General features: G+C 42.5%; 1 protein-coding gene across 7 annotated transcripts in view; it reads right to left on the reverse strand.

Moving 5' to 3' along the window:
• The window catches only part of RBM47 (RNA binding motif protein 47), a 209,288-nt gene that overhangs the window by 11,820 nt on the left and 170,656 nt on the right, over nt 1-26,812 (reverse strand). For 5 of the 7 annotated variants that reach the window (XM_054486415.1, XM_054486414.2, XM_054486419.2 and 2 more), the window contains 2 exons: nt 2,184-3,337; nt 926-1,132 (listed from right to left, as the gene is read on the reverse strand). In XM_054486415.1, the coding sequence (XP_054342390.1) occupies nt 926-1,132; nt 2,184-3,306 (1,330 nt within the window). In that variant the 5' untranslated portion in view covers nt 3,307-3,337. The remainder of the gene's footprint in view (nt 1-925; nt 1,133-2,183; nt 3,338-26,812) is intronic. The other 2 variants (XM_054486422.2, XM_054486423.2) reach the window with 2 other exon arrangements.

Below are 26,812 nucleotides of genomic sequence, written 5' to 3' on the forward strand. Positions count from 1 at the left end.
CATGCCACTGCACTCCAGCCTGGGTGACACAGCAAGACTCCATCTCAAACAACAACAACAACAAAACTTTCACCACTGCCTTGTCCCCAAGCATTCTTATTTGCTCAGACCATGACGAGGGACAAAAGGTGCTGCTTACTCCTGAAGGGGAATTTTCTGCCCTTCCAAACAACTCTCAGAATGGGGCAATAAGCTCTACCCTCCGACTTCAGATGGTCGGGGCAGAAATAGGCCTGAGTAAGGAAAAGACAGGTTTTACCTGATAGAAGATACAGAGAGCCTCATGCTCTTCCTTTCTTCCCCCTATAACTCTCCCTACTTAGCCACAGACTGAGAAAAAACCTAACAATGGGTGACAACCCTTTGAAAACCTTACTGCACGGCCAGGCGCAGTGGCTCACTCCTCTAATCCCAGCACTTTGGGAGGCCGAGACGGGTGGATCATAAGGTCAGGAGATCGAGACCATCCTGGCTAACACAGTGAAACCCCGTCTCTACTAAAAATACAAAAAAAAAAAAAAAAAAAAATTAGTCGGGCATGGTGGTGGGCACCTGCAGTCCCAGCTATTCTGGAGGCTGAGGCAGGAGAACAGTGTGTACCCGGGAGGCAGAGCTTGCAGTGAGCCGAGATCATGCCAATGCACTCCAGCCTGGGCGACAGAGCGAGACTCTGTCTCAAAAAAGAAAAAAAAGAAAACCTTACTGCAGGCAAGTTTGATTTGAACACAGTCAAAGCTACACCATCCCCTGAAGTTCTAGATAAGGAGGTCCGGGGGCCACTTTATTTTTGCCTTGTCTCTAGCTGCCTAGGAGAAGAGGAACCCCTGTGCAGATGTGAGAGCCTGAGAAAGGCTTGGATTCACTTCAAACGGCAGGGCTGGGGTTTATGCTGAACGGGAGCATTCTCAATCTGGTTCATACTGACCTGTACCAGGTTTAATGGCAACTGGGTTGACGGTAGGGATTTCCAAATTCGGCACAAGTTCATATCCTTTTTCTTGCTGCTTTCCTTTCCCTTCATGATATCGGCTATATATACCACGGCCAGCAGAATATCCCCCGAGGTAGGAACCCCTGGGCCCCGGGGCTCTGTTGCCAGCTGCACCTCGCCCTCGGCCTCTTATGCTGCCTGCTTGTAATAACAACACAAAAGATGATCAGCAACCAACAGTGACGGTGCTGGAGGCAGACCTCAGCCCTTGGTTCTCAGCATTTAACTGCCCCAGTCTAAATTGCAGGTGGCTACACCTTTGCTCTTTAATAGGCTGGTAAAGATGCTTCCAACATTCTATTTCAGCCTAGATTTGCATCCTAAGCATGTCTTCTTAGTACAAGAGGCAAACCTGCAGGGTGAGTTTCTAGGATTGTATCTGCAATTTCAGTAAAGAAAAACATTCATAGACTACCCACCACCACCCCACCCCCCCCCCCAAAAAAAAAACTGGGGCCAGGTGTGGTGTCTTATGCCTGTAATCCCAGCACTTTGAGAGGCTGAGGCGAGAGGATGGCTTGAGCCCAGGGGTTCAGACCAGCTTGGGGAACATGGTGAGACCCTGTCTCAAAAAAAAAATATATCTATATCTATATCTATATATATACTACTAAATAATTTTTTTTTTAAAGTTGGATTTGGAAGGAGATTTGCTAGTCCACCTTCCTCATTTCATGCTTGAGAAAACAGGCCAGGGGAGATTAAAGTGACTAACTAAAGTCACAGACCCAGTTAATCAGAGAACAGGACCCAGAATCTATGTAACTTATTTTCCAGGTAATGCTGGGTTTCATTATATCCTAATCAATGACAACAAAAAACAAAATTAAAAGTCATTGACTCCACCAACATCTTAAGATTTAATATCACAAGCAGGTTTTAACCTAAGCACCAAGAGAACGGTGGACTAGCCCCTAACCCGGTGGACCCCGGCAAGGCAGAATTCCAGCACTTGCATATTCCTGTGATTTTACCGCTCACCCCAGAACGATCTGTATTTCTATCAATGCTGCATAAGTGACGGCCTTCGGTGCCAGGAAAGAATTAGACCCAGAATGCAAACCCAAAAGGGGGGTGGGAGGGCCTTCAGCACCTACCAGCTCAGCAAATGCCAGTCACGGTATCCCTGGTGCCCCCTGCCTAGGAGGCAACGTTCTTGGGGGCCCCACCCAGGAGAAAAGCCCCCACTAACCTTTCACGAAGTAGTCCCTGTTGGGCCCGATGAGCGCGTTGTAGGGGTAGCCGTAGTAGGCCAGTGTGTAGGGGTCGCAGGAGTACACGTAGCTGGGCTGCTGCGCTGCCTCAGCCGCGCCGCCACCCCTGGCTGCCTTCTGGTAGCGCGAGTACTGCTCCTTGTCCACGGGCTTGGCCAGCGTGACCTCCAGGCACGAGCCCTCCAGCTCAGTGCCGTTGAGGTTGTTCATGGCATGCACGGCATCCTCGCGGCTGGTGAAGTGCACGAAGGCGTAGTCGCGGATCTTCTTGACGCGCTCCACGCAGCCGGGGTTGAACTGGCCGAAGCTCTTCTTGATGGTGTCCTCGGTGGTCTCGATCATGAGGTTGCGCACGTAGAGGATCTTCACGGTCTCCATCACGTCCTCGTCCACGTCGATCTCAGGCTCGGCCCAGTCCACGGCGATCTGGTGGCCCCACAGCTGGATGCGGCCAGGCATGAGCTTGCGGCGAGCCATGGCAGCCGCGCGGTGGCTCTCGTACTCCACGAAGGCGAAGCCGCGGTTCTTCATCTTGTCGGCCGCGCTGGCGTAGACGATCACGTCCAGCACGCCCTCGGTGACCTTGGCGATCTCTTCCAGGATTTCCTCGCGCTTCTTCATCTTGGGGATCCCGCCAATGAAGAGGCGGCAGTTGTCCACGCTGCAGCACACGCCGAGCAGGCGGCCCGGGCGAATCTCGTAGTTGTTGAGCTCGCGCACTGCGCGCTTGGCCTCGTGCTTGTGGCAGTACATGACAAAGGCGTAGCCGCGGTTCTTGCCGTCAAAGTCCATCATGAGGCGCAGCTCGTAGATGCGGCCCACGGCCTCGAACACGGGCACCAGCTCGTCCTCGTACACGTCGCGCGGGATCTTGCCCACGAAGACCTCGCAGCCGCGCTGCGGGTGCGGGCCCTCCCAGCCGGGCGGTGGGCCGCCGTATTTGCGCTGCCCGTTCTCTTGCACCATGCTATAGCCCGTGCGCTCCATCAGCGCCAGCAGTGCTGCCTCGTTGGGCGCGCCCGCCACGCCCTCGGGCACCTTGGCCGAGGACCCGGCGGCCGAGTCACTGCTCATGGCTGCGATGGAATCCTCTGCGGTCATAATGTCAAAGGCATCCACAGCTGGCGGAAACCTGGAGAAGCAGAAAGAAGCCTGAGTGGGGAACCGCTGGATCTTGCCTCTTTTGGGTTGTGTTTCGCAGCCTTGCAAGTATGCATTAATAGGCCACGGGGGAGGGGAGGTGGTTTAAATGAGAAATAGGATGGAGGCGTTCTGGAAATGCAGCAGCCCTACACTTTTCTAAAATAGTCCAGTTGTCTTTCAGCAAAAACCAGAAGTGAGTTAGGAGAGAAAAAAAAATCAGAATGAGCAAGTACTTCCATTTCATCAGTACCCCGACAGCTTTGAAGTTTTGAGAAACTGCTATCATTGTTGGTAAAAACCTCACGTTCTTTTGCCTCATTCCTGCACCGTTAACTCCGCCTGATTTCCTTGTTATATGGAATCTGACAAACTCCATATATTTCTTTGGTGAACACAGCTTTCTTCTTTTCTTTTTTAAGAGAGTCTTTTTAATTGTAGGAATGGAAATACAGTGAAGATTTTATTATTTAAGAAAACTTTTAGGAGCTGTCATTGTATATGGAGAGCTGTGTATTAAAGCTTTTTACAGGGAAGAAATGAAATGTGCACATTGCCAAGGGCTTGGTCTAGGAACTGTAATAAGAGCTAATCTGATTTTGATGGTGGCATTCAGGTAAAATTCTTGGTGTGAAGCATTCAAAGATTTGGAATCAGTCCCTGAAGAGCTAGACTGACTTCAGGCTGGGGGACTGGGAAGCAGCATCTACCTGGTAAACCAAACTATTGTTTTCAGACAACTGTCACCTGCATTCTCTTAATCTTCTTAACCTCTGTATATGGTACATGGTATTATCTTCAGTCCCAATTTGGTCATGGGGAAATAGGCTTAGGTTGAGTAAACTGCCCCATTTCACACAGCAAGTGTGAGCTTGTAGGCAGACTTGATTCCAAGTTTTCTGGCTCCAGATTCCCTGTTTTTTCTTCCAAACCAATGCTGGGCAATAGAATTTTCTATGATGCTAGAAAAGCTGTCACTTGCCACATGTGGCTACTGAGCACTTGGAATGGGGCTAGTGTGACTGAGGAGCTGGATTTTAAATTTTAATTAAACAGCCACATATCACAGTGCAGGTCTGAATTGTGCCACCTTCGCTTATATGGCCGAGGGCTCTGTGGAAGTGATTCTAAATTATGCAATAAGATTATCATGAAGAGCTGAAGACTATACTTTTGTAATGAAAGGCTCCAATTCGCCTTTTAAAAAATGAAATCTATTTCATTTTTTGGACTATAAAAGTATTCAGTTAAATTTATAGAAAGTTAAGAAAAGTACATAAGAAATTATTCCTAATTTTCCTACCCAATGATAGCACAACGAAACTTTCCCATCTGTTTTCTAGATGTTTTCTTGAGGAGGTGGGAAGGGGAAGCCTGGCTTCCTCCTAATTTACATGGTGCTACTTTATGTTATAAGCAATCCTCCGTATTCTTAAAAATCTTTGTAAAAACATCATTTTTAATGGCCATATAAGGTTTCATCAATTAATTAGAACCCGGAGTATCATTCATTTTTTAAAATTTAGGACTAGGAGATGTATACAAGAATATTAATGGAAATTTCAAGGATAATAAAAATGAATTTGATCATTGAAGGAATAAACAAAACTATAATGAAACAAAATAAATCTGAGCTATTTATTTACCAGATGGCCAAAATAGTCCTTCTGTGGTTAATTTGCTCTAATATCAAGCGGGAGTACAGTTTAGCAGGTAAGTATGTGGCTTCTGGAGCCAGACTGCATATGTTTGTCTGTGAATCTCAGCTCTAATACTTGCTAGTGTTAGCTGCTCCATGCCTCACCTCAGTTTCCCTACCTATAAAATCGGAATGATAATAAAGTATTAACCTCATTAAGTTTACAGGAGTGAGTTAATACATAGCATTTTGAATGGTGCCTAGAATATTATAAATGCTCAAGAAATGTCACTTCTCAATTTCATCCAAACTTTTGAGTAAAATCTTAGACCAATTCTTTCAATTTTAGAGTAATTCTTAAGATAAACATTTTCAGTTCTTTAAAAATATCTGTTACATGTGGCTTCTATTCTTATTTTTTTCCTCTTCAAGTGCCTGGAAGCTGGTTTGACGTCTCCAGTTATCATGAAATTTTTTTGTAGTATACTTGGAAAATTAGTTTCTGTAGTTTCAAGTTGAAAAACATTTTTTTTTCTTTTTTTAAAAATAGAGATGGAGGGCCAGGCACAGTGGCTTGTGCCTGTAATCCCAGCTCTTAGGGAGGCAGAGGTGGGAGGATTACTTGAGCCCAGGAGTTTGAAAACCTGCCTGGGCAATATAGAAAGACCTCGTTCTCCACAAAAAAAGGAACCAAAAAAAAAAAAAAGATCCCAATTAAAATAGAGATAGAGCCTCACTTTGTTACCCCAGCTAGTCTCAAACTCCTGGGCTCAAGCAATCCTCCTGCCTCAGCCTCCTGAAGTGCTAAAGATTACAGGCATGAGCCACCACACCCAACCAAGAAATTTCAACATTAAATCTGAACATGAAGACCTTTCCCTTCTTCCAAATGGAAGATAAGGATATATTTTTAAGAAGACTATTTGCATAAACACCCATGTAGTTACAATCTGTGACCTGGGCAGGAAATGCCAGGTACATATATAAATACATAGGAGACAATTCAAGATCTTACCTGTTGTACTGTATACAACATTAACTGACTAAAGTCCAAGCGAATAGAACTTATCTCTCTGCTGAGATAGGTGGAGTTGCCTTCCTGTCACCCCAACTGTACTTTGAAACTACTATTCTACCCACAAAAACAGTCTTACAGTAGTCAGGTTATGGAGTCATTGCCAATCCCAACCCCAATAATATAAGAAAAAATCCTGTTTGCTTTCAGTCTGAAATCTGCTGGTGTCAGTAACACAATTATCTCTACATATTTTAAAATAGCGATAGCTTATTTCTTACATCAACGAGCCAAGAAAAGCCTTTTTTCACCTGTGCTTTCATCTTCTGTAATAAACAAACCACGTTAGCGACCCTGTTTTTATTTTTACTTTGGCCACTAGGAAGTTCACGATTGATTTTTTTCACTCCAATTTTAGTAACTGTAGGGGACATTACAACACACTTTCATGTTCATCTAATTTGGGTTATAGTTTCATTTTTTAGTTTTCTTCTATTTTTTCAGTTTTTCCAGTGACATGAATTGAGCTGTTTGTATTATTTATCTTATTGTTCACATGTTCTTATAAACCATGTTGTAATTTTGGAGGAGAAGAATCAATGCATACATACATGCATATATATCTAATTAGAGCCAGACATTGATTAATGCAATATCCAAATTTGCTGTGTCTCTTACACCAGCTACAAGTATTGCATACCAACAAGTGAGAACCACAATGAGATACTACTTCACACTCATTGGGATAGTTATTATAAAAACAACAAAAAACAGGAAATAAGCATTGGCAAGGACGTGGAGAAATTGAAACCCTCATGCAATGCTGGTAGGAATATAAAATGGTACAGCTGCTGTAAAAAACAGTATGATGGTTCCTCAAAAAATTAAACATAGAATTACCATTTGATCCAGCAATTCCACTTCTAGGTATATACCCGAAAGACTCAAATAGATACTTGTACAATGATGTTCACAGCAACAGTATTTACAGTTGCCAAAAGATGGAAGCAACCCAAATGTTGATCAATGGATTATGATAAACAGAATGTGGTATACATATACAATGCAGTATTATTCAGCCTTTTTTCTTTTTCTTTTTTTTTAGACAGAGTCTCACTCTGTCACCCAGGCTGGTGTGCAGTGGTGCAATCTCTGCTCACTGCAACCTCCACCTCTCAGGTTCAAACAATTCTCCCACCTCAGCCTCCCAAGTAACTGGGACTACAGGCGCACACCACCACGCCTGGCTAATTTTTGTATTTTTAGTACAGATGGGGTTTCACCATGTTGGCCAGGCTGGTCTTGAACTCCTGACCTCAGGTGCTCTGCCCGCCTCAGACTCCCAAAGTGCTGGGATTACAGGTGTGAGCCACCGTGCCCAGCTTATTCAGCCTTGAATAAAATTCTGATATGTGCTACAATATGGAAGAACCTTGAAGACATTATGCTAATAGTGAAATAAGCCAAACACAAAAGGATAAATATTATATGATTCCACTTATACAAGGTACCTAGAGTAGTCAGATTCATAGACAGAAAGTAGACTAGTGGTTACCATGGGCTGGAGAAAGGGAGGAGTGGGGAATTAGTGCTTCATGGGTGTGGGTGTTTTAATTAGGGATAATAAAGGTCTGGAGACGGATGGTGGTGATGGCAACACAACAGTGTGAATATACTTCCTGCCAATGAACCATACACTTAAAAATGGTAAAATGTTATGTATAATATACCACAGTAAAAACAAAATCCTTAAAAAAAACGAGAAGGTTCAGAGATGCAAAAAAGACAAAAATTAGAGTTGATAAAACTAGGATTTCATTAGGGGCCATTAAAAAATTGTACACTGGGCTGGGCCAGTGGCTTACACCTGTAATCCCAGCACTTTGGGAGGCTAAGGTGGGCGGATCACCTGAGGTTGGGAGTTCGAGACCAGCCTGACCAACATGGAGAAACCCTATCTCTAATAAAAATACAAAATTAGCTGGGCGTGGTGGCACATGCCTGTAATCTCAGCTACTCAGGATGCTGAGGCAGGAGAATCCCTTGAACCTGGGAGGCGGAGGTTGTGGTGAGCCGAGATGGCGCCATTGCACTCTAGCCTGGGCAACAAGAGTGAAACTCCTTTTCAAAAAAAAAAAAAAAAAAAAAGGTACACTGACTCAGGTTAACACATTCAAGAAAATCTTATGGCCTACAAGTTTTATTCTCCTTATCATCATGTTTAATATACCATATTAAATAAATTATATGGTGTGCTACTCTACTCAATGAATTCAGATGCCAAACACTTAGATATATTAAAAGATAAATGAGGCTGGGTGCAGTGGCTCACGCCTGTAATTCTAGCACTTTGGGTGGCTGAGGCAGGCAGATTGTTTAAGCTCAGGAGCACGAGACCAGCCTGGGCAACATGGCAAAACCCCATCTCTAGAAAAAGTACAAAAATTAGCCAGGCATGGTGGTGTGTGCCTGTAGTCCCAGCTATTTGGGAGGCTGAGGTGGGAGGATCATCTGAGCTCGGGAAGTTGAGGCTGCAGTGAGCTGTGACTGCGCCACTGCACTCCAGCCTAGGCAACAGAGTGAGACCTGTCTCAAAAACAACAATAACAAAAAGGAAAAGATTTTCAAGTTACTTTGAAAAAGACAACTGTACAGCTAACATGACCCTTCTCTCAAAGATGTAATGAAATGCTTAACTTATTGTAATTATGTGTGCTTTAGGTTAGCATTGGCAAGCTATGGCTGTGGGCCAAATATGGCCTGCTGTTTGTTTTTATAAATAAAATTGTATTGGAACACAACCCTATCCTTTAAAAAAAAAAAAAAAAAAAGAAAAGATAATGTATGGCTGTTTTTATACTACAATGGCAAAGCGAAATATTTGAGACCCAGACAGCGTGGCCCATAAAGCCTAAGATATTTACTCTCCGGCTCTGTTGACCCCTGGTCTAGGAGATGTGGAAGAGCACATCCTTGAAGCTCTTAGATTCTGCTTGCTACGTATAATATTTTTCCTATGCTGAATGATAACTTAATTTCAGGACCAATTTTTAAATTCTAACTTTTTTTTTTTTTTTAGATGGAGTCTCACTCTGTCATCCGGGCTGGAGTGCAGTGGCACGATCTTGGCTCACTGCAATCTCCACCTCCAGGATTCAAGTGATTCATCTGCCTCAGCCTCCTGAGTAGCTGGTATTACAGGTGCGTACCACCATGTCCGGCTAATTTTTGTATTTTTAGTAGAGATGGGGTTTCACCATGTTTGCCAGGCTGGTCTCGAACTCCTGACCTCAAGTGATCTGTCTGCCTCCTAAAGTGCTGGGATTACAGGCGTGAGCCACTGTGCCTGGCCTTAAATTCTAACATATTTTAAAGACAGTGTTGTTTGGCTAGGCGCGGTGGCTCATGCCTGTAATCCCAGCACTTTGGGAGGCCAAGGAGGGCGGATCACAAGGTCAGGAGATTGAGACCATCCTGGCTAACACGGTGAAACCCCGTCTCTACTAAAAATAGAAAAAATTAGCCGGCCATGCTGGTGGACGCCTGTAGTCCCAGCTACACGGGAGGCTGAGGCAGGAGAATGGCGTGAGCCCGAGAGTCAGAGCTTGCAGTGAGCCAAGATCACACCACTGCACTCCAGCCTGGGCGACAGAGTGAGACTCCGTCTCAAAAAAAAAAAAAAAAGACAGTGTTGTTTAACTGCCTTTCCCCCTCTTCCAAGCTGTTTTCCGTTTAACTCCAATGGCCAAATTTATGAGACATGGAAGAAGAAAATGTCTGATGAAGGTTGTTGGCTCAGCTCCTGACACTAATATATTAATAATTTCTTAAAATTCCAAAAGAGATACAAGAGGGTTTGTTTTCATTCATTCATTCATTCATTCATTCATTCATTCATTCATTCAGCAAATAGTTATTGACCACCTGCTATGTGCCAGATACTGTGCTAGCTATGGTGGACCTCGTCCTTGTGGAGCTGACTTCTGAGTTAACTGAACTCAGTTAACTGAATTACGCTTCAAATGCCAAATAGGTGAGAATTGAGGTATTTGTACTCACGGTTACTGACCAGAGCCTGCTTCAAAAGGGTCGTACACCTCAACATTGTTAACATTCGTTTCTGATAAGGCCATAGTTCACCAAGTTAAAAGCCCATATACCATCAGAATTTTGCTTTTAAATATATCAGGGGTGTCTGGGGACTAGTGTGAAATACCACATCCTGAATGTTGAGATTCTTGCTTGGGGCAAAAGTGTGGACAGAATAAATAATAAGTATACTTCAGAACTAGAAACTTATCTGTGAGCAAATCAAAATATCTAGATAAATAACACAGAGTTCCCCAGTTTCATCCATTCACCATGTGACAGTTTTAAAAGGGACTGGGCATTCTGGTTTAGGCTTCATAGCATGTTGAATAAATGCAAGTCTCTAGAGTCAGACAGTCTGAAGTCCAAATCTTAGTTCCTCTACTTCTAGCTGTGAACCTTGAGGAAAGACATTTAACATCATTAAGAATCTATATTCTCATCTCTAAAATGATGACTGTATTAACTAATGTTTACTGAATGCCTATTATGTGACAGGCAGAGTGCTATGCTTGTGCATATCAACTCATTCTAATCTTCACAGTGTCTATATGGGATATTACTAGGGTCTCCACCCTACAGATAGGGAAACTGAGGCACAGAGAGGCTAAGTAGATTCTCAATTAATGAGCATCAGAGCTGGTGTGTGAACCCTGGGAGCCTGATTTTCATCATAGGGCTATGATGAGGATTAAATAAAATGATTTGTGTAAAGTTCTTAGTGCAGAACCTAGCACTAAGTGATCAAGGAATGTTAGCACAAGAAAACTGAACTTAAGGCGGGGCGTGGGGACTCATACCTTTAATCCTAACACTTTGGTATGCTGAGGCAGGAGAATTGCTTGAGCTCAAGAGCTTGAGACTAGCCTGGGCAACACAGTGAGACCCCCATCTCTACAAAAATTTAAAAAATTAGCTGGGTGTGGTGGCGTAACACCTGTGGTCCCAGCTATTTGGGAGGCTGAGGTGGGAGGATCACTTGAGCCTGGGAGGTCAAGGCTGCAGTGAGCTATGATTGCGCCACTGTACTCCAGCCTAGGTGACAGAGCAAGACCCCGTCTCAAAAAAAAAAAAAAAAAGAAAAAAAAGAAAAAAGACAATCAAACTTAAAAAAAAAAAAATTGAACTGGAGGGAAGAATCTTGCCCATATGTAGGATTCTGTGTTTACAGGAAAACAGGCAAGAGGTTATCCAAGCCAACTTTAAACCAGTCAGTTGAGAGGCCTAGCCTGTGAGTTCTGGTGGAGACTGGTGTATCAGAGTCTCCCAGATTCCTTTCATAGCAGGTAAGCTGTCTGGCAGTGTGATTCTCCACTGGTGATGTGGCTTATGCATCCATGTGTAAGCCTGTTTCTCACCTAATCCTTGGCTAAAGCACTCTGCAGAAGCTCTCCCAGAAAGAACATGAAGAGACTTGCCACATTGGATGCAAAAGGTCCAACCATCTATGTAGATGCCAAATCCCCTGAGGTAGCACCTTCCCAGCACACAGCTATTCTTCCCAACACTAAAAATGCATGAGTCTTCACTGAAGGCTGCTAGCATTAAATAAACATGGCAATATATTTGAAATAAATCATTTACTCAGTTTCATATATAAAATAAGCAGAAAAAATATACTTTCAAATCAAGCTATTATTATTCTGAACTAGGGATTTTTGTTATGTTTTAGGGAGAGTTTGAGCTTGTTGGGTTAATAAAATTTCAAGGCAAACAGGTAAAGCAGACATCATCAAGGATTTGAATTCTCTTTTTAGTGTTGGTTCAGAGTAACTTTCATTAGGATTTTAACTTTGAACTGGGACATTTTAGAGGGCAAAGGATACCAGTGTACTACTGGGAAATATTTTCAATGTTTACGTACCAGTCTTTACCTAGGATCAAAAACATGCATGAGTTTACTCTAGAATTAAGACTACTGGTCGGGCGCGGTGGCTCAGGCCTGTAATCCCAGCACTTTGGAAGGCTGAGGCAGGTGGATCACAAGGTCAGGAGTTCAAGACCAACCTGGCCAAGATGGTAAAACCCCATCTTTACTAAAAATACAAAACAGGCCAGGCGCGGTGGCTCACGCCTATAATCCCAGCACTTTGGGAGGCTGAGGCGGATGGATCACGAGGTCAGGAGATCGAGACCATCCTGGCTAACACAGTGAAACCCTGTCTCTACTAAAAATACAAAAAAATTAGCCAGGTATGATGGCAGGCGCCTGTAGTCCCAGCTACTCTGGAGGCCGAGGCAGGATAATGGCGTGAACCCGGGAGGCGGAGCTTGCAGTGAGCCGAGATCGTGCCGCTGCACTCCAGTCGGGGTGACAAAGTGAGACTCTGTCTCAAAAAAATAAAAAAATAAAAATACAAAACAATTAGCCGGGCATTGTGGCAGGCGCCTGTAATCTCAGCTACTCGGGAGGCTGAGGTAGAGAACTGCTTGAACCCGGGAGGCAGAGGTTGCAGTGAGCCGAGATTGCGCCACTGCACTCCAGCGTGGGCGACAGAGTGAGACTCCATCTCAAAATAAATAAATAAGACTACAAGTTAACTTTGGTTCACAGCTCTTGGAGTGTGACTGTGAGAGTGTGTGTATGTGTGAGTGTGTGAGTGTGTGTGTATTTGTGTGAATGTGTGTGTGTGTGTGTGTGTGTGTTTGAGATGAGTATGTAATTTGGAATTCTTGGGGGAGCTATATTTGCTGACCAACTGACAAACTGCAATTTGAAGCTATATACAGTGGGGTACAGTGTCTTCCAATCACTACCTGGAATTTAATTCAGTGGAGGGTTTTAAAATGTGTTAATCCAAGAGGTAATTCTATCTGTGTGGTTAGATTTCTATTTTGATGTTCCTTATTCATACCATAAAATTTTGTCCTAATAATCATGTCGTAAGCATGACCTAACACACACAATGCACTTAAGAGCAAAGGCTTTGGAGTCAGAGATCTAAGTTCAAGTCATGACTGTGTCACTTACTAGCTGTGTCTCCTCAGGCAAATCACCTTAGTTCCATTTCCACATCTCTAAGATGGTTCTAGTACTAGCACCAGGACTAAGTGACATTTGGCAATGTGTGGCACACAATTTGTTTAAAAAGGTTGGCAATTATTATTATTACTTTAAAGAATGTCACTTAAAAGCCATAGTTTGTGTTTTAGAGAGGAGTCTGTCACAAAAGTTCAGAATAACCTCATGGTTTACAGAAAAATTATTTGATTATTTGGTAAAGGAAGATGTTGCCCCAAACTCGGGATGAAGGAGGGGGTGGGGTAAGAAATCAGAGAGAAAAACAGTTTCTGCAAAAGGTTTCCAAGATTTGGCCTTACCCTGAGCATTTATCTTACTGCCTTGGTCCAAGTTACCACCACCCAGTAGAATAAACATTGGAGAGGACACGCCCACTCTCGGGCAGGCCCCTGGCACCAGGATGTCTCTATTACCTCAGAGTTTGAAAGTGGAAAAGGAGTTCCACTCAAAATGGAGGCAGAACACGGAATTTACTTGGGAGGCCAAACAATAAGCCGAAGACTTTGAAACACGGGCTCTTTTTTTCTATCACAGGCAGGGACCTCTTGCTATTGAAAAGCATGGCCCTTGGGGCACATAAACATCCCTCCTTGTCTCTCCTTTCTTTAGGTAAAATCCTGAGGGGTTGAGGATACAACGGAATAATGAGATTCCGGGCCATGCCTTCTGCCCACCCCTCGCTCACCTGAGAAAGCGTTCATTCATAATGGGTCTTAATTGTGTTGATGATTTTGTTATGTCAAAGCACATCATTCAATGAATGCTTGTGTGTATGATAAACAGATGCAAAGCCAAGAGGCTCAATTTTCCCAGGCATTTCTATCAACACACACCTGAGAATGCGGCCTTTTGCTGTGGGTTCTCAGGGAGGCCTGCTGTGTACTACAAGACGGCTGAAGCCACCCTCCCGAAAGGGGTGGAGTGGGGAGATTTTCTGCAGGGGTTTGGCAGCACCCAGATACCAGTTAGGAAACTATTATCTTGTTCCCTTTATTTATTTATTTATTTAGACGGAATCTCATTCTGTCGCCCAGGCTGGAGTACAGTGGCGCGATCTCGGCTCACTGCAGCCTCCACCTCCCGGGTTCAAGTGATTCTCCTGCCTCAGCCTCCGGAGTAATTAGGACTACAGGCATGCACCACCACGCCCAGCTAAGTTTTGTACTTTTTTTTAGTAGAGACGAGGTTTCACCATGTTGGCCAGCCTGGTCTCGAACTCCTGGCCTCAAATGATCCGCCGCACCTGGCCTTGTTTCCTTTAAATAAGCATTACTTATACTTTGTCTCAAAAGGTTGATGGGGTAATGCTGAAACCAACAAAAATGAAACCCACAAATTCAGCACACATATGCCTCCCGGGCCAACGTTTTTCCAACCCATGAACAAACAGTAGGAGGGACTTCTAGTTTCACACCTTGCCTTGGCTCCTTTAACCTAAGCCTTTGAGGGATCTGGCAAGGAACAGAAAGGCCGACTGGCAGACACCAGAAAGGAAAAGGAAGAGAAGCCACAGTGGCTTCTATCATTTAACACTAGCTTGAATTCATATAGTGTTTTGCAATTTATAAAATTCTTCCAGGCTGGGCAAGGTGGCTCACGCCTGTAATTCCAACACTTTGGGAGGCTGAGGCAGCCAGATCACCTGAGTTGAGGAGTTTGAGACCAGCCTGGCCAACGTAGTGAAACTCTATCACTACTGAAAAAAGAAAAAAAAAAAAAAAATATATATGTATATATAACTTAGCCAGGCGTGGTGGCAGGTGCCTGTAGTCCCAGCTACTTGGGAGGCTGAGGCAGGAGAATTGCTTGAACCCGGGAGGCGGAGGTTGCAGTGAGCCGAGATCGCACTAATGCACTCCAGCCTGGGTGACACATGAGACTCTGTCTCAAAAAATTAAAAAAAAATTATTTCACATATATTATCTAATTTCATAAAATCCCAGAATTTGAGCTGCGCAGGGAATACAGGTGTTCTCTAACCCAGGGTTTCTGAACCTCAGCCCTATTGATATTTGTGATAATTCTATGTTATGAGGGGCTGTCTTGTGTGTTTTAAGATGTTTCATAACATCCCTGTCCTCTACCCACTAGATGCAAAAGCCCCCCACCTCCGCAATGTTGTGACAACCAGAAATGTCTCCAGACATTGCAAATTTGGGCAGGGGGTGCGCACAAAATTGCTTTCTGTCGAGAATTACTGGTGGAGTCTATCTTGGAACTGTGTAATATGATTATATACTGGCACACATGGTAGGTACTTTTTAAATAGAGAAGTTGTTATTTTCTATAGCCCTCCCTCAACATGCGCCTGGTGTCTTGATCTGGCTCTTATGAATAGTCAAGGCTGGCCAGGCACAGTGGCTCACGCCTGTAATCCCAGCACTTTGTGAGGTTGAGGTGGGAGGATCGCTTGAGCCCAGGAGTTCGAGACCAGCCTGGGCAACATGGCAAGATGTAGTTGCTACTAAAAAAAAAAAAAGAAAAGAAAAAGAAAAAAGTCAAGGCTATCAAGACTGAGAAATGTGCAACATTTTTCAAGGGTTTGAGGTAAGTGTCTCTATGATATAATAATACTCATTTAATTTGGTTGAAACACTATCAATTTAATTTTCAAACAAAACAACAACTACCATAAAGGCTTGTAAGACTGATTCTGTTGTCTAATTGACTTGTCATCACAGCAAACTGACAGGCCTGGGTCATACAAACATCACTGCCGAAATCAGTCTAAAGCATCCAACTGTCTCATTTAAATTCAAACCCCGCTGCTACATGGACACATGAGAACTGCTGACAATCTGGTTTTTAAGACTTGGGCTGTTTTCAAATGTCATTACTGGTTCCTTCAATAATGCAATAACCCTCACTTAAAATTTACAGTTTTTTTTTAAAGACATACTATGAACAATCACTGAAAATGGGCTTCTGGGATACAGTCAATTCACTGGTATTGAAGTCAGCATCTGTACAGGTCTGTAGGCAAAAGGCAATGACATGGTACAATAAATGATTAAACAATATTTGCATATGAATTGATTCATTCATTCGCTCATTCAAACACTAATTGAGCACTGGGTGCATACGAGGCTGTGCTAGATGCTTGGGGATACAGTGGTGGCTACTGCATGTTCCTTGGAGTTCACAGTCTAGCAAGGGTAGATGAAGAAGGAAGGGGAGGCCAGGAACAGTGGCTCATGCCTGTAATCCCAGCATTTTGAGAGGCCGAGGAGGGCAGATTGCCTGAGGTCAGGAGTTCGAGACTAGCCTGGCCAACATGGCAAAACCCTGTCTCTACTAAAAATACAAAAATTAGCTGGGTGTGGTGGCATGTGCCTGTAGTTTCAGCTACTTGGGAGGCTGAGGCAGGAGAATTGCTTGAACCCAGGAGGTAGAGGCTGCAGTGAGCCGAGATCATGCCACGGCACTCCAGCCTGGGCAACAGAGTGAGACTCCATCTCAAAAAAAAAAAAAAAAAAAGAAGGAAAGGGAGGAGACAGAGTAGAGGGAACATTATGAGCAAAGGTGGGCATTTGCAAAAATTCTGGAATAGTCTCGAATAGCTGAAACGTAGGAGGTGGATATGGGGCAGAAGATGAGGCTCAAAAAGAAAATGACACCAGGTTGTGAATGGTCTAAGTCTCTCACTTTCCGTGGTAGACAGTGGAGAGCCACGAAGCTTTAGCCATGACTAGGAAGTTCAGGCTGGGTCCCCAGTGAAAGAATGAGTAGCTCTTGCACCAGGAGTTTTATTTATTCAGAGGAATAGAAACGATTTTATAAATTTGTTTATGAAGTATTCTGCTAAGCAAGCAGGAGGCCTGAGTAGTGTTTATAAGGGCACAAGAGACCGAAAACTCAGGAATTAAAAGCACGAGATAAACCTGAAGTTCTGTATCTTGTCAGCCTTAGTCTAGCATCCGCCAGGTCAAATCTACTGTCTATTATAAACATCCGCCTTTTCATAATACATACCACTACAGCAGTTTTTTTTTTAAGCCTTTTTTCTACAATTAGAATGTAAACTCTGAGAAAGCAGAATTTATGTCTCTTCTTGGTTATCATAAACTCCTCAAAGCTTGACACTTAAAAGACAATAAATATTTGTCAATAATTAAATGGACTGTGATTTCCTTCTTTTTTTTTTTTTTTTGAGACAGAGTCTCACTCTGTTGCCCAAACTGGAGTGCAGTGGCTTGATCTTGGCTCGCTGCAAACTCCACTTCCCAGGTTCAAGCAGTTCTCCTGCCTCAGCCTCCTGAGTAGCTGGGACTACAGGCCCGCACCACTGCGCCCAGCTAATTTTTGTATTTTTAGAGACGGGGTTTCACCATGTTGGCCAGGATGGTCTTGAGCTCCTGACCTCGTGATCTGCCCGCCTCAGCCTCCCAAAGTGCTGGGATTACAGGCTTGAGCCACTGCACCTGGCCAATTTCCTTCTTAATAACATAATTAATAGCAATAAATATTTAAAGATTACTTATTTCTGTACAAGGCACTGTGCTAGAAATGGGTGGGAAGGAACATAAAAAACCATATAAGATTGTTCAGCCCTAGGAGGTCACAAAACTTCCTTCAACAAACATTGATTGGGTGCCAAAATGAAGACAGTGGCTTAGTAATGTGCACAAGCAAGGATGGACTGTGGGCCAAAACAGACTTCAGGGAATGAGCCAGCTATCACATGTAGCAGAGGATTGAAAATCTACATGTTTCTTGTTTAATTATATTTAGAGACAGATGGAAATTATGCAGCAGTAGAAGTTCTACTTATCCTCTTACACTTAGAACTAATTATGTTATCACATGCCATGTTATTGCCAATGTAATACACGATGATGTTAAATAATTGATTAAGATGATGAAGATGAACTCCATTTTATTGAACATCTTTATGAGTGAGACCTTCTGGTGACTGCCAGCAGTTAGCACCATGAGAGAATTTCAGAGGCGGATACTCTCCCACCCCATGTCTAGTATTTCTGGAAAAGTGGCTGAAGAGTGTATTTCACTTACGTGCTAAGAACAGAGCAGCACTAAAAGAGAATAGCCAGCTTAAATGCAATCCTCCCTACAGGGAAGGAGATGAATTAGAAATAATCTCTCTTGTTCTGTGCTCTCAGAGGTCAAATTTTTTTTTAAAAAAAGGAAAGAAAGAATCTCTCCAAGAGTTTCCTTAATGTATGGTTTTAAAACTCCCAAGTTAATGATACTTAACTATTTTTTTGAACACGTATGTGTAATTTGATTTCTCATGACATTTCTATGAGTGGAAATTTTAAATGTGGGCTCTAGAGTATGGGGTAGATGCCTGCTGGAGACCTGCACATTTGACTCCCTGGCTGTTTTCATAAAGTTTTAATTGCACATAACCATAGCCATTTGTTTACATATAGTCTGTGGCTGCATTTATGGGGACAATGGCAGAGTTGAGTTAAATAACAGCAGAGATGATACGGCCTATAAAATCTAAAGTGTTTACTGTCTGGACCTTTACTGCAAACATTTGCCGACCTCTGCTCTAAAGTCAGATTTCCTGGGTTTGAGCCCCAGCTCTTCAGCTGTGTAGCTGTGTGACACATTGGTAAACTAACTATTTAAAATCCTGATTCCTTATTATCCTCACATGCAAAATGAGAATAGTGATAATTATCGCTATCTCAAAGCATCACTGTGAGGAGTAAATGAGATAGCCAAGGGCTTAGAATGAAGCTAAGTAAGGGTGTGATCAGTGTTAGCTATTACTGCCACCTTTTTATTTTTTTATTATTTATTTATGTACTTATTTTTATTCATTTATTTATTTTTTGAGACGGAGTCTCACTCTGTCACCCAGGTTGGAGTGCAGTGGCACCATCTCAGCTCACTGCAATCTCCGCCTCCTGGGTTCAAGCGAATCCTGCCTCAGCCTCTCGAGTAGCTGGGACTATAGACAAGTGCCACCATGCCCAGGTAATTTTTTTGTATCTTAGTACAGACAGGGTTTTGCCACGTTGGCCAGGCTGGTCTCAACCTCCTGACCTCAGGTGATCCGCCCACCTCAGCCTCCCAAAGTGCTGAAATTACGTGGTGGTTCACACCTGGCCATAATGCCCCTTTTTAAAGATCAGGAGATTGAGGGTGTCAAATAACTTGACCCAACTTACAGAATTGAAAGGTAGGTCAATCTGATGACAAAGCCAAAGCTCTTTCTACCATGATACTCATTCTTTACTACTTACTTACTTACAGCAGGTTTAGCAATAGCCAGTGTTAACAGGATAAGACCATGATTGGTGAGAAATGGACATTGGCTGATAGAGTGGAAGGAATTTCCAGTACAGACACATGGTAAAGTTGTTGGGAAATCATTACTTTCTACCATCCCCATCGCTTCCCCTCTGCACCCTCCCCACCACTCTTTTAAGCTTTCAAAGAGTTCTGCAAACTGTCCCATAGTCTATTTCTGGCTCTTTGTAAAGGAGTTAACATGTTCAAACTATGTTTTTATACTTAAAAACCTATGGAATTAAATTCTTATATGGAAACGTTGAAAGACTAGAATTCACATAATCGCAATGTTTAAGTGAGAACATGGGACTGTGATGAGGCAGTGATTCCATGCCCAGGCTCTGGAGCCAGACTGCCTCGCTTCCTATCTCTTGACTGTACTACTTGAAAAACAAATGCCATCACACAAGTCACTTTCTCTCCTTGAGCCTCAGCTTCACCATCTATAAAATGGTGATAATATTATCATTATCAATGTTGGGAGGATTAAAAAGTACCTGACTGGTTGGGTGTGGTGGCTCAAGCCTGTAATCCCCGCACTTTGGGAGGCTGAGGTGAGAAGCTCACTTGAGCTCAGGAGTTCCAGACCAGTCTGGGCAACACAGTGAGACCCTGTCTCTACAAAAAATACAAAAATTAGCCAGGTGTGGTGGTTCCAGCTACTCAGGAGCCTGAGGTGGGAGGATCGCTTCGGCCTAGGAGGTCGAGGCTGCAATGAGCCGTGATCGCATCACTGCACTCCAGTCTGAGCAACAGAGGGTAACCCTGCCTCATAGCAAACAAACAACAAGAAACAAAAAAGAAAAAAGTACCTGGCTACAGTAAATGCTCAAGGCCCTTTGTTATTATTTCAGATGGTCAAGAGTAAATGTTTTTCAAGGATCTTCTTTTTGTAGACAACTGTGTAGTCACAGTTTAGAGTTGCAAATTATCTGCCTGGCAAGATACTTTTTAAAATTAAAATGTAAAGAACCTGAGGGGATTCACTCCCAAATGTTTATGGACACACTGAAAGGGCATTTACACAGATATTACCTTCTACATTTACATAAGAAAGTGCTTTAAGACACTGTACATGTGAAATGTGTAGTTATAATGGCTACTACTATGTTCTCTTTTATATTTGTCTAATTATGTAAGTATTATGTTCTTTTTATCACTACTTTGTATTCCTGCACGGGAGCTTTGTGTCTACCCATTGGATGTAGTAGGCCCTAAATATTGCCTGTTAACTAATTATGGTGTCATATGCCATGTTAAAATTAAAATATTACAATTACTGAAGCAGGTTTAAGAGAGAAACCTGGGCATAATATTCTTAGAAAAACTTTATGTGCCAGAAGTTGAATATATGAACTGGTAGTTTGATGCATGATTACTTTTTAATTATAAAAGTCATCTTTAATTGCAAAAACTTCATAATAGTGTTCTTTTAGATAGGAAATTTCCTGTGTTGTTAAGAATATGATTCAAGTTACTGAGAATTTATACATATATATTTCCTGTACATACTATTCCTATATATCTATATATACCGACAATACTATACAAAAGTATTAGTCCCATTTTCTTTTTTTTTTTGAGACAAGGGCTCTGTCACCCAAACTGGGGTGCAGTGGCATGATCACAGCTCACTGCAGCCTCAACTTCTCAGGCTCAAGTAATCCTCCTACCTCAACCTCTCAGGCTCAAGGGATCCCCCCACCTCAACCTCTCGAGTTGCTGGGACTACAGGTCCTTACCACCACGCCTTGCTAATTTTTTATTTTTTTGTAGAGATGAGGTCTCACCACGTTGCCTAAAGCTGTTCTCAAACTCCTGGGCTCAAGCAATCCTCCTGCCTCGGTCTCCCAAAGTGCTGGGGTTAAAGGCGTGAGCCAACACGCCCAGCCAGCCTCATTTTCTTGATGGAGAAAACTGTGATCATGTGCTTACTTCAAAATCACAATTAGATAATGGCAAATTTGTGATCGTAATTTTATAAAGATGCCTCATCTTTGGGGTGATACTTTATAGTTTAACTTCTTTTTGGCAGTAGAGTTGTTTTATATCTAAAACCAAACCAAACCCAGAGAGTCCAAATGTAAAAGATAGAATTTTTAAAAATTTTAAAATTTGTGGGGGCTGGGCATGGTGGCTCACGCCTGTAATCCCAGCACTTTTGGAGGCCGAGTGGAGCGGATCACCTGAGATCAGGAGTTCAAGACCAGCCTGGCCAACATGGTGAAATCCCGTCTCTACTAAAAAATACAAAAATTAGCCGGGCGTGGTGGCCTGGCGCCTGTAATCCCAACTACTTGGGAGGCTGAGACAGGGAGAATCACTTGAACCCAGGAGGCAGAGGTTGCAGTGAGCCAAGATAGTGCCACTGCACTCCAGCCTGGGTGACAGAGTGAGACTCCATCTCAAAAAAAAAAAAAAAGAAAAAAAAAGGCATTTTAAAATTTGTGTGTAAAAGGCTGTTTACTCAGGGTGGAATGTCGTGACATGATCTCGGCTCACTGCAATCTCCACCTCCCAGGTTCAAGTGATTTTTGTGCCTCAGCCTGGGATTACAGGTGCGTACACGCCCAGCTAATTTTTTCTGTATTTTTAGTAGAGACAGGGTTTTACCATGCTGGCCAGGCTGGTCTTGAACTCCTAACATCAAGTGATCTGCTGGCTTTAGCCTCCCAAAGTGCTGGGATTACAGGCATGAGTCACTGTGCCCAGCCAAGGGTATTTTTCATTTGTTAAATTTCTTAAATTTTACTATCACATTGGGGATTAAGTTTAAAAAAATTTTCTTACATTTATGCTCAAACAGATTTAGACAGTGAACTTCTTGCTGGGTGTGGTGTCCTAGCACTTTGGGAGGCCGAGGTAGGTGGATCACCTGAGCCTTGGAGTTTGAGACCAACCTGGGCAACATAATGAGACCCCACCTCTAATAAAGTCAAATAAAATTAAATAAAACAAAATAAAATAAAATGAAAGTGAACGTTCCCAAACATAAACTTACAGTCATTATAATGGTGTGTGAATGCTAGTCTTTTCCTCCTAATTTGAAACTATATTAGTAGTTTGCAAGTAATAGTTATATAGTAACAGTATGGTCTGTTATTACTGTGTTATATTGTACATGAATACATGTACAATATGCACCTTCTGGTGGTATGTCAAATAGTAGTATACAAAAATAACATAGGTCTTTTTGTAAAACAAATGACAAATTGCCTGTCCTGAAACAAAGGCTCTGAAACAGACTGACATAGTCAAACATTAGCTTCAGTTTTAGATGTGACCTTCTGCTTTTATTTGGTTAACATTAGTCATTTCAGTTGCAACTAGGAAACAATATCTGCTACCACAGAAAAAAACAGATCCTGATTATGTTGATATCATGTTCATTGACCAGTTATCTCAAGGCAATAATTATAGTAGAATAGCATTCGCCCAGGAATACTCTCAACATTGAAAAAGTCATGAGTTAAAATACTTTCTTCTATAAATGTTTAAGTTGAACGTGGGGTATTTTGGAAGCTAAAAATATTTTCAAAATCAACTATATTTATGACAATATGACCATAGTAGGCTGTTTATGAGAAAATATAAAAAAGGAAGTGAACTTTCTGGTGGGGGGATCACTTAAAGACAAAATGCATTAAATACAACTTTAATCCAGAAAATACATGTTCTTTTTGTTCATTGCATTGTTTCTATGTTGTTCCACCTTTCTAGCTCTGGTGATAATTGTTTTTTTTTCCCCCTTTTCTTTTCTTCCTTTTTTAAGTACATAGTGAAAAACAAAAAAAGACAGCTTAAAAAACAGGTCCTTCTGCAAACATATGGCTAAGGTTAAACTCTAATACCCAATAGCTTGTTTACTTTAAAAATTTGGAAAAGTAAGCACCACGAGTTCATTGATATGAGTAGGAACCTGCGTCATCCTGTGGTATTTGTGAATATTGTGGGCTCTTTTATCAATTTCATTTGTTTCTAAGTCTTTTCAAAGAACTCTATTAGAAATGAGACCATCTGAGACAGGTCCTTAACACAGAAAAAAGTAAAATTCACCTTCTATTATGAAGTGATTTTAGATATTAAAGGCTCTTTCCACTTCTTTATGCATTGTTTGAAATGTCTTAGAAAAGTTAAAACAATAGTGTTTATACCTTATTTTATTAGCTACACTTGAAGCATTTCAAAGGCAGTGATGCTTATTTTATCCCCAGTGCCTGGCACTGAATGAATGTTTGAATAAAAGAATGAACAGATAGAAGAATGAATGAATGTGCACTGTCTTTTGTAAGAAACATGGTAGGACAAAGCTACAAAAAGAGTTTTCCTTTTATATCTAACATCCACCAAATTGCTTTGGACATTTTTTTTCATGTATCTATTTACATAAGTTTTGTGGGAGAGCCGTGCATGGGGGTGCATGCCTGAAATCCCAGCTACTGGGGAGGTTGAGGTGGGAGGATTGCTTGAGCCTAGGAGTTCAAGGCTGCATTGAGCTATGATTGTGCCACTGCACTCCAGCCTGAGCAAGACCGTCTCTAAAAAAAATTAATAATAAAAATAATTAAAAAAAATTTTTGTGGTTTACCTGCATATAGAACTGGGTACAAATCGTCATACCCAGGTACTATCTGGTGGTACTTCTGCATGGCCAAAAGGAGCCCATCAAAGAATGAATAGGCCAGCTTTGGTATAGGAGCTGGCATTTCTTTCTTTCTTTCTTCTTTTTTTTTTTTGAGACAGAGTTTCACTCTTGTTGCTTAGGCTGGTGTGCAATAGTGTAATGGCGCTATCTCGGCTCACCGCAGCCTCCGCCTCCCAGGTTCAAGCAATTCTCCTGCCTCAGCCTCCAAAGTAGCTGGGATTACAGGCATGCGCCACCATGCCCAGCTAATTTTGTATTTTTAGTAGAGACGGGGTTTCACCACGTTGGTCAGGCTGGTCTCAAACTCCCAACCTCAGGTGATCCACCCGCCTCGGCCTCTCAAAGTGCTGGGATTACAGGCCTGAGCCACTGTGCCTGGCCAGGAGCTGGCATTTCTAACACATGCCCAGGCGTCAGGAATGTCACATGGAAAAGCCACACCAAACCCTAATGGATTATATTGAATGCCAATGTTAATATCCCTGGAGCCGTCTTGGTAAAATAGGTACTGGCCAGGGAGCTATAAAATTTCCATCACTGTTTTTTTCTTTTTTCTTTTTTTCTTTTGGCCTTAACTGATATGCTTAGCTTCTGCTATACTGTCTCAGGAATTTGGTAGAGATTTTATGCCACAAGGAAATAGGCACATAAATGAGGCCTGCCCATGAAGGCAGTTTTTAATCATTCTTTTATTTGAAGGTATTTTGAGAGGCTGCTTATTACAGTGCTTGAGCTCGAGCTCGTGCATGCCAGAGCTCAACTGCTTGAGTTCAATACCATTTATTAACTGTGTGACTTCAGGTGGGTGACTTACTCTTCCAAGCTTCAGTTCACTCAACTGGAAAATGGGAATAGACCGGGTGTGGTGGCTCACGCCTGTAATCCCAGCTACTTGGGAGGCTGAGGCAGGAGAATTGCTTGAACCAGGAGGGTGAAGATTGCAGTGAGCTGAGATTGTGCCACTGGACTCCAGAGAGGCTGAGGCAGGTGGATCACCTGAGGTCAGGAGTCCAAGACCAGCCTGGCCCACATAGCAAAACCCCATCTCTACTAAAAATACAAAAGTTAGTCAGGCATGGTGGCAGGCACCTGTAGTCCCAGCTACTCGGGAGGCTGAGGCAGGAGAATCTCTTGAACCCTGGAGGCAGGTGTTGCAGTGAGCCAAGATCGCACCACTGCACTCCAGCCTGGGTGACAGAGTAAGACTCTGTCTCAAAAAAAAAAAAAAAAAAAAAAGATACGTATTAAAAGAAGAAGGAAAAGAAGGAAAACCAGTTTTCCCAGTCTCTATAATTAAACTAGGCAGTTAGAGACAATTGGAAATTCTTACAAATTTAAATAGAAAGCACAACTACATTAATTAAAGAAACTCAAGAAATATGCACTTAAATTAAGAATGGAAATGAACAAAAAATACATAGCTAGAGTTTTACTGAACCTAGAGTATTTACAATGAAAAATTCAGGTGTCAGGAAATTTATGATTTCCCAAGTCTACTAAACTCCTGGAACAATTGTTGGCATTTAATTGCTATTCATGTCTCGCGTACTCTGTACTTTCACTGAGTGCACTTGGAGTTAATATTCCAATTAAAAAACTAATACATCAGTAAAAACGCCCAGATTTGAGCTAATCATTTATTCCCAGGCTCACAGGGAAATACTGGATATTCTTCGAGTTAATAAAGTGTGAAATGACTTTAATGCTTCAAGGGAAATATAGTATACCAGTCTTGCAAATTGTTTTTTTTAGAAAGCATGGTCTGTCTTATCCCATCCTACATCAGAAAATTTAACTGGCTTAGTTATTTCCTCTTTCCCAAATCCCTTTTTATGGCAAAGAGAAAATGAGGACCTACAGCAGCCCACGTTGCTGAGGACCTAAACCAGTCCCCGTGAAAACCAAAACAGGGATGGGCTGGATTTCAGTTTGTTTCTCATAGGTTCCGAAGTCAGAGTTTTAAAAGATTTAACAGGCTGGGCGCAGTGGCTCATGCCTGTAATCCCAGCACTTTGGGAGGCTGAGATGGGCGGATCACCTGAGGTCAGGAGTTCAAGACCAGCATGGCCAACATGGAGAAACCCCGTCTCTACTAAAAAAGAAATACAAAAATTAGTCAGGCATGGTGGCAGGCGCCTGTAATCCCAACTACTCGAGAGGCTGAGGTAGGAGAATCGCTTGAACCTGGGAGGCAGAGGTTGCAGTGAGCCAAGATCGCGCCATTGCACTCCAGCCTGGGCGACAAGAGTGAAACTCCATCTCAAAAAAAAAAGATTTAACATTAATTTATTTGGAATTTGGACAGCCAACTGCCAATGTCAAGCGTTCCAATGTTGAGAGCCTAGTAGAGAATCTTGTTCATGTGGGGAGGCCCCTGAGACCCTGAGTTGCATTAGCATGGCACTACTGTCATCTCCAAGCCTGTCAGAGTGCAGTGCCCATCCAGTGCAGATATTTGAAGCTAGGCAAGGCAGCTTACACAGCCTGGGGATTCTTCGTACTTTTCAATATTCTGCAAGGGAAGTCTAGACAGACTTCACATTTTGTTAAGTACAGCTAGGTTCTGTCCACAATAAAGCAGAACTAGGACAACTGTTTTGGAAACATAGTTAGCACACAATTGTAGCTAATTTAGTTTTTTTCTCTGAAGCAGCATGAAAGGAAATTTGTTTTTGTACAAAAGATGTTTTTATCTTCTATAGCCCACAATTCCCAACAACAGAGTGTCCTCTCTCCTTCCCTCTGCTGCAAATATATGTACCTACATAACACCCACATGCACGTTTTTTT

The sequence above is a fragment of the Pongo pygmaeus genome, chromosome 3, assembly GCF_028885625.2.
Source record: "Pongo pygmaeus isolate AG05252 chromosome 3, NHGRI_mPonPyg2-v2.0_pri, whole genome shotgun sequence".
In the NCBI taxonomy this organism is placed as follows: Eukaryota; Metazoa; Chordata; class Mammalia; order Primates; family Hominidae; genus Pongo; species Pongo pygmaeus.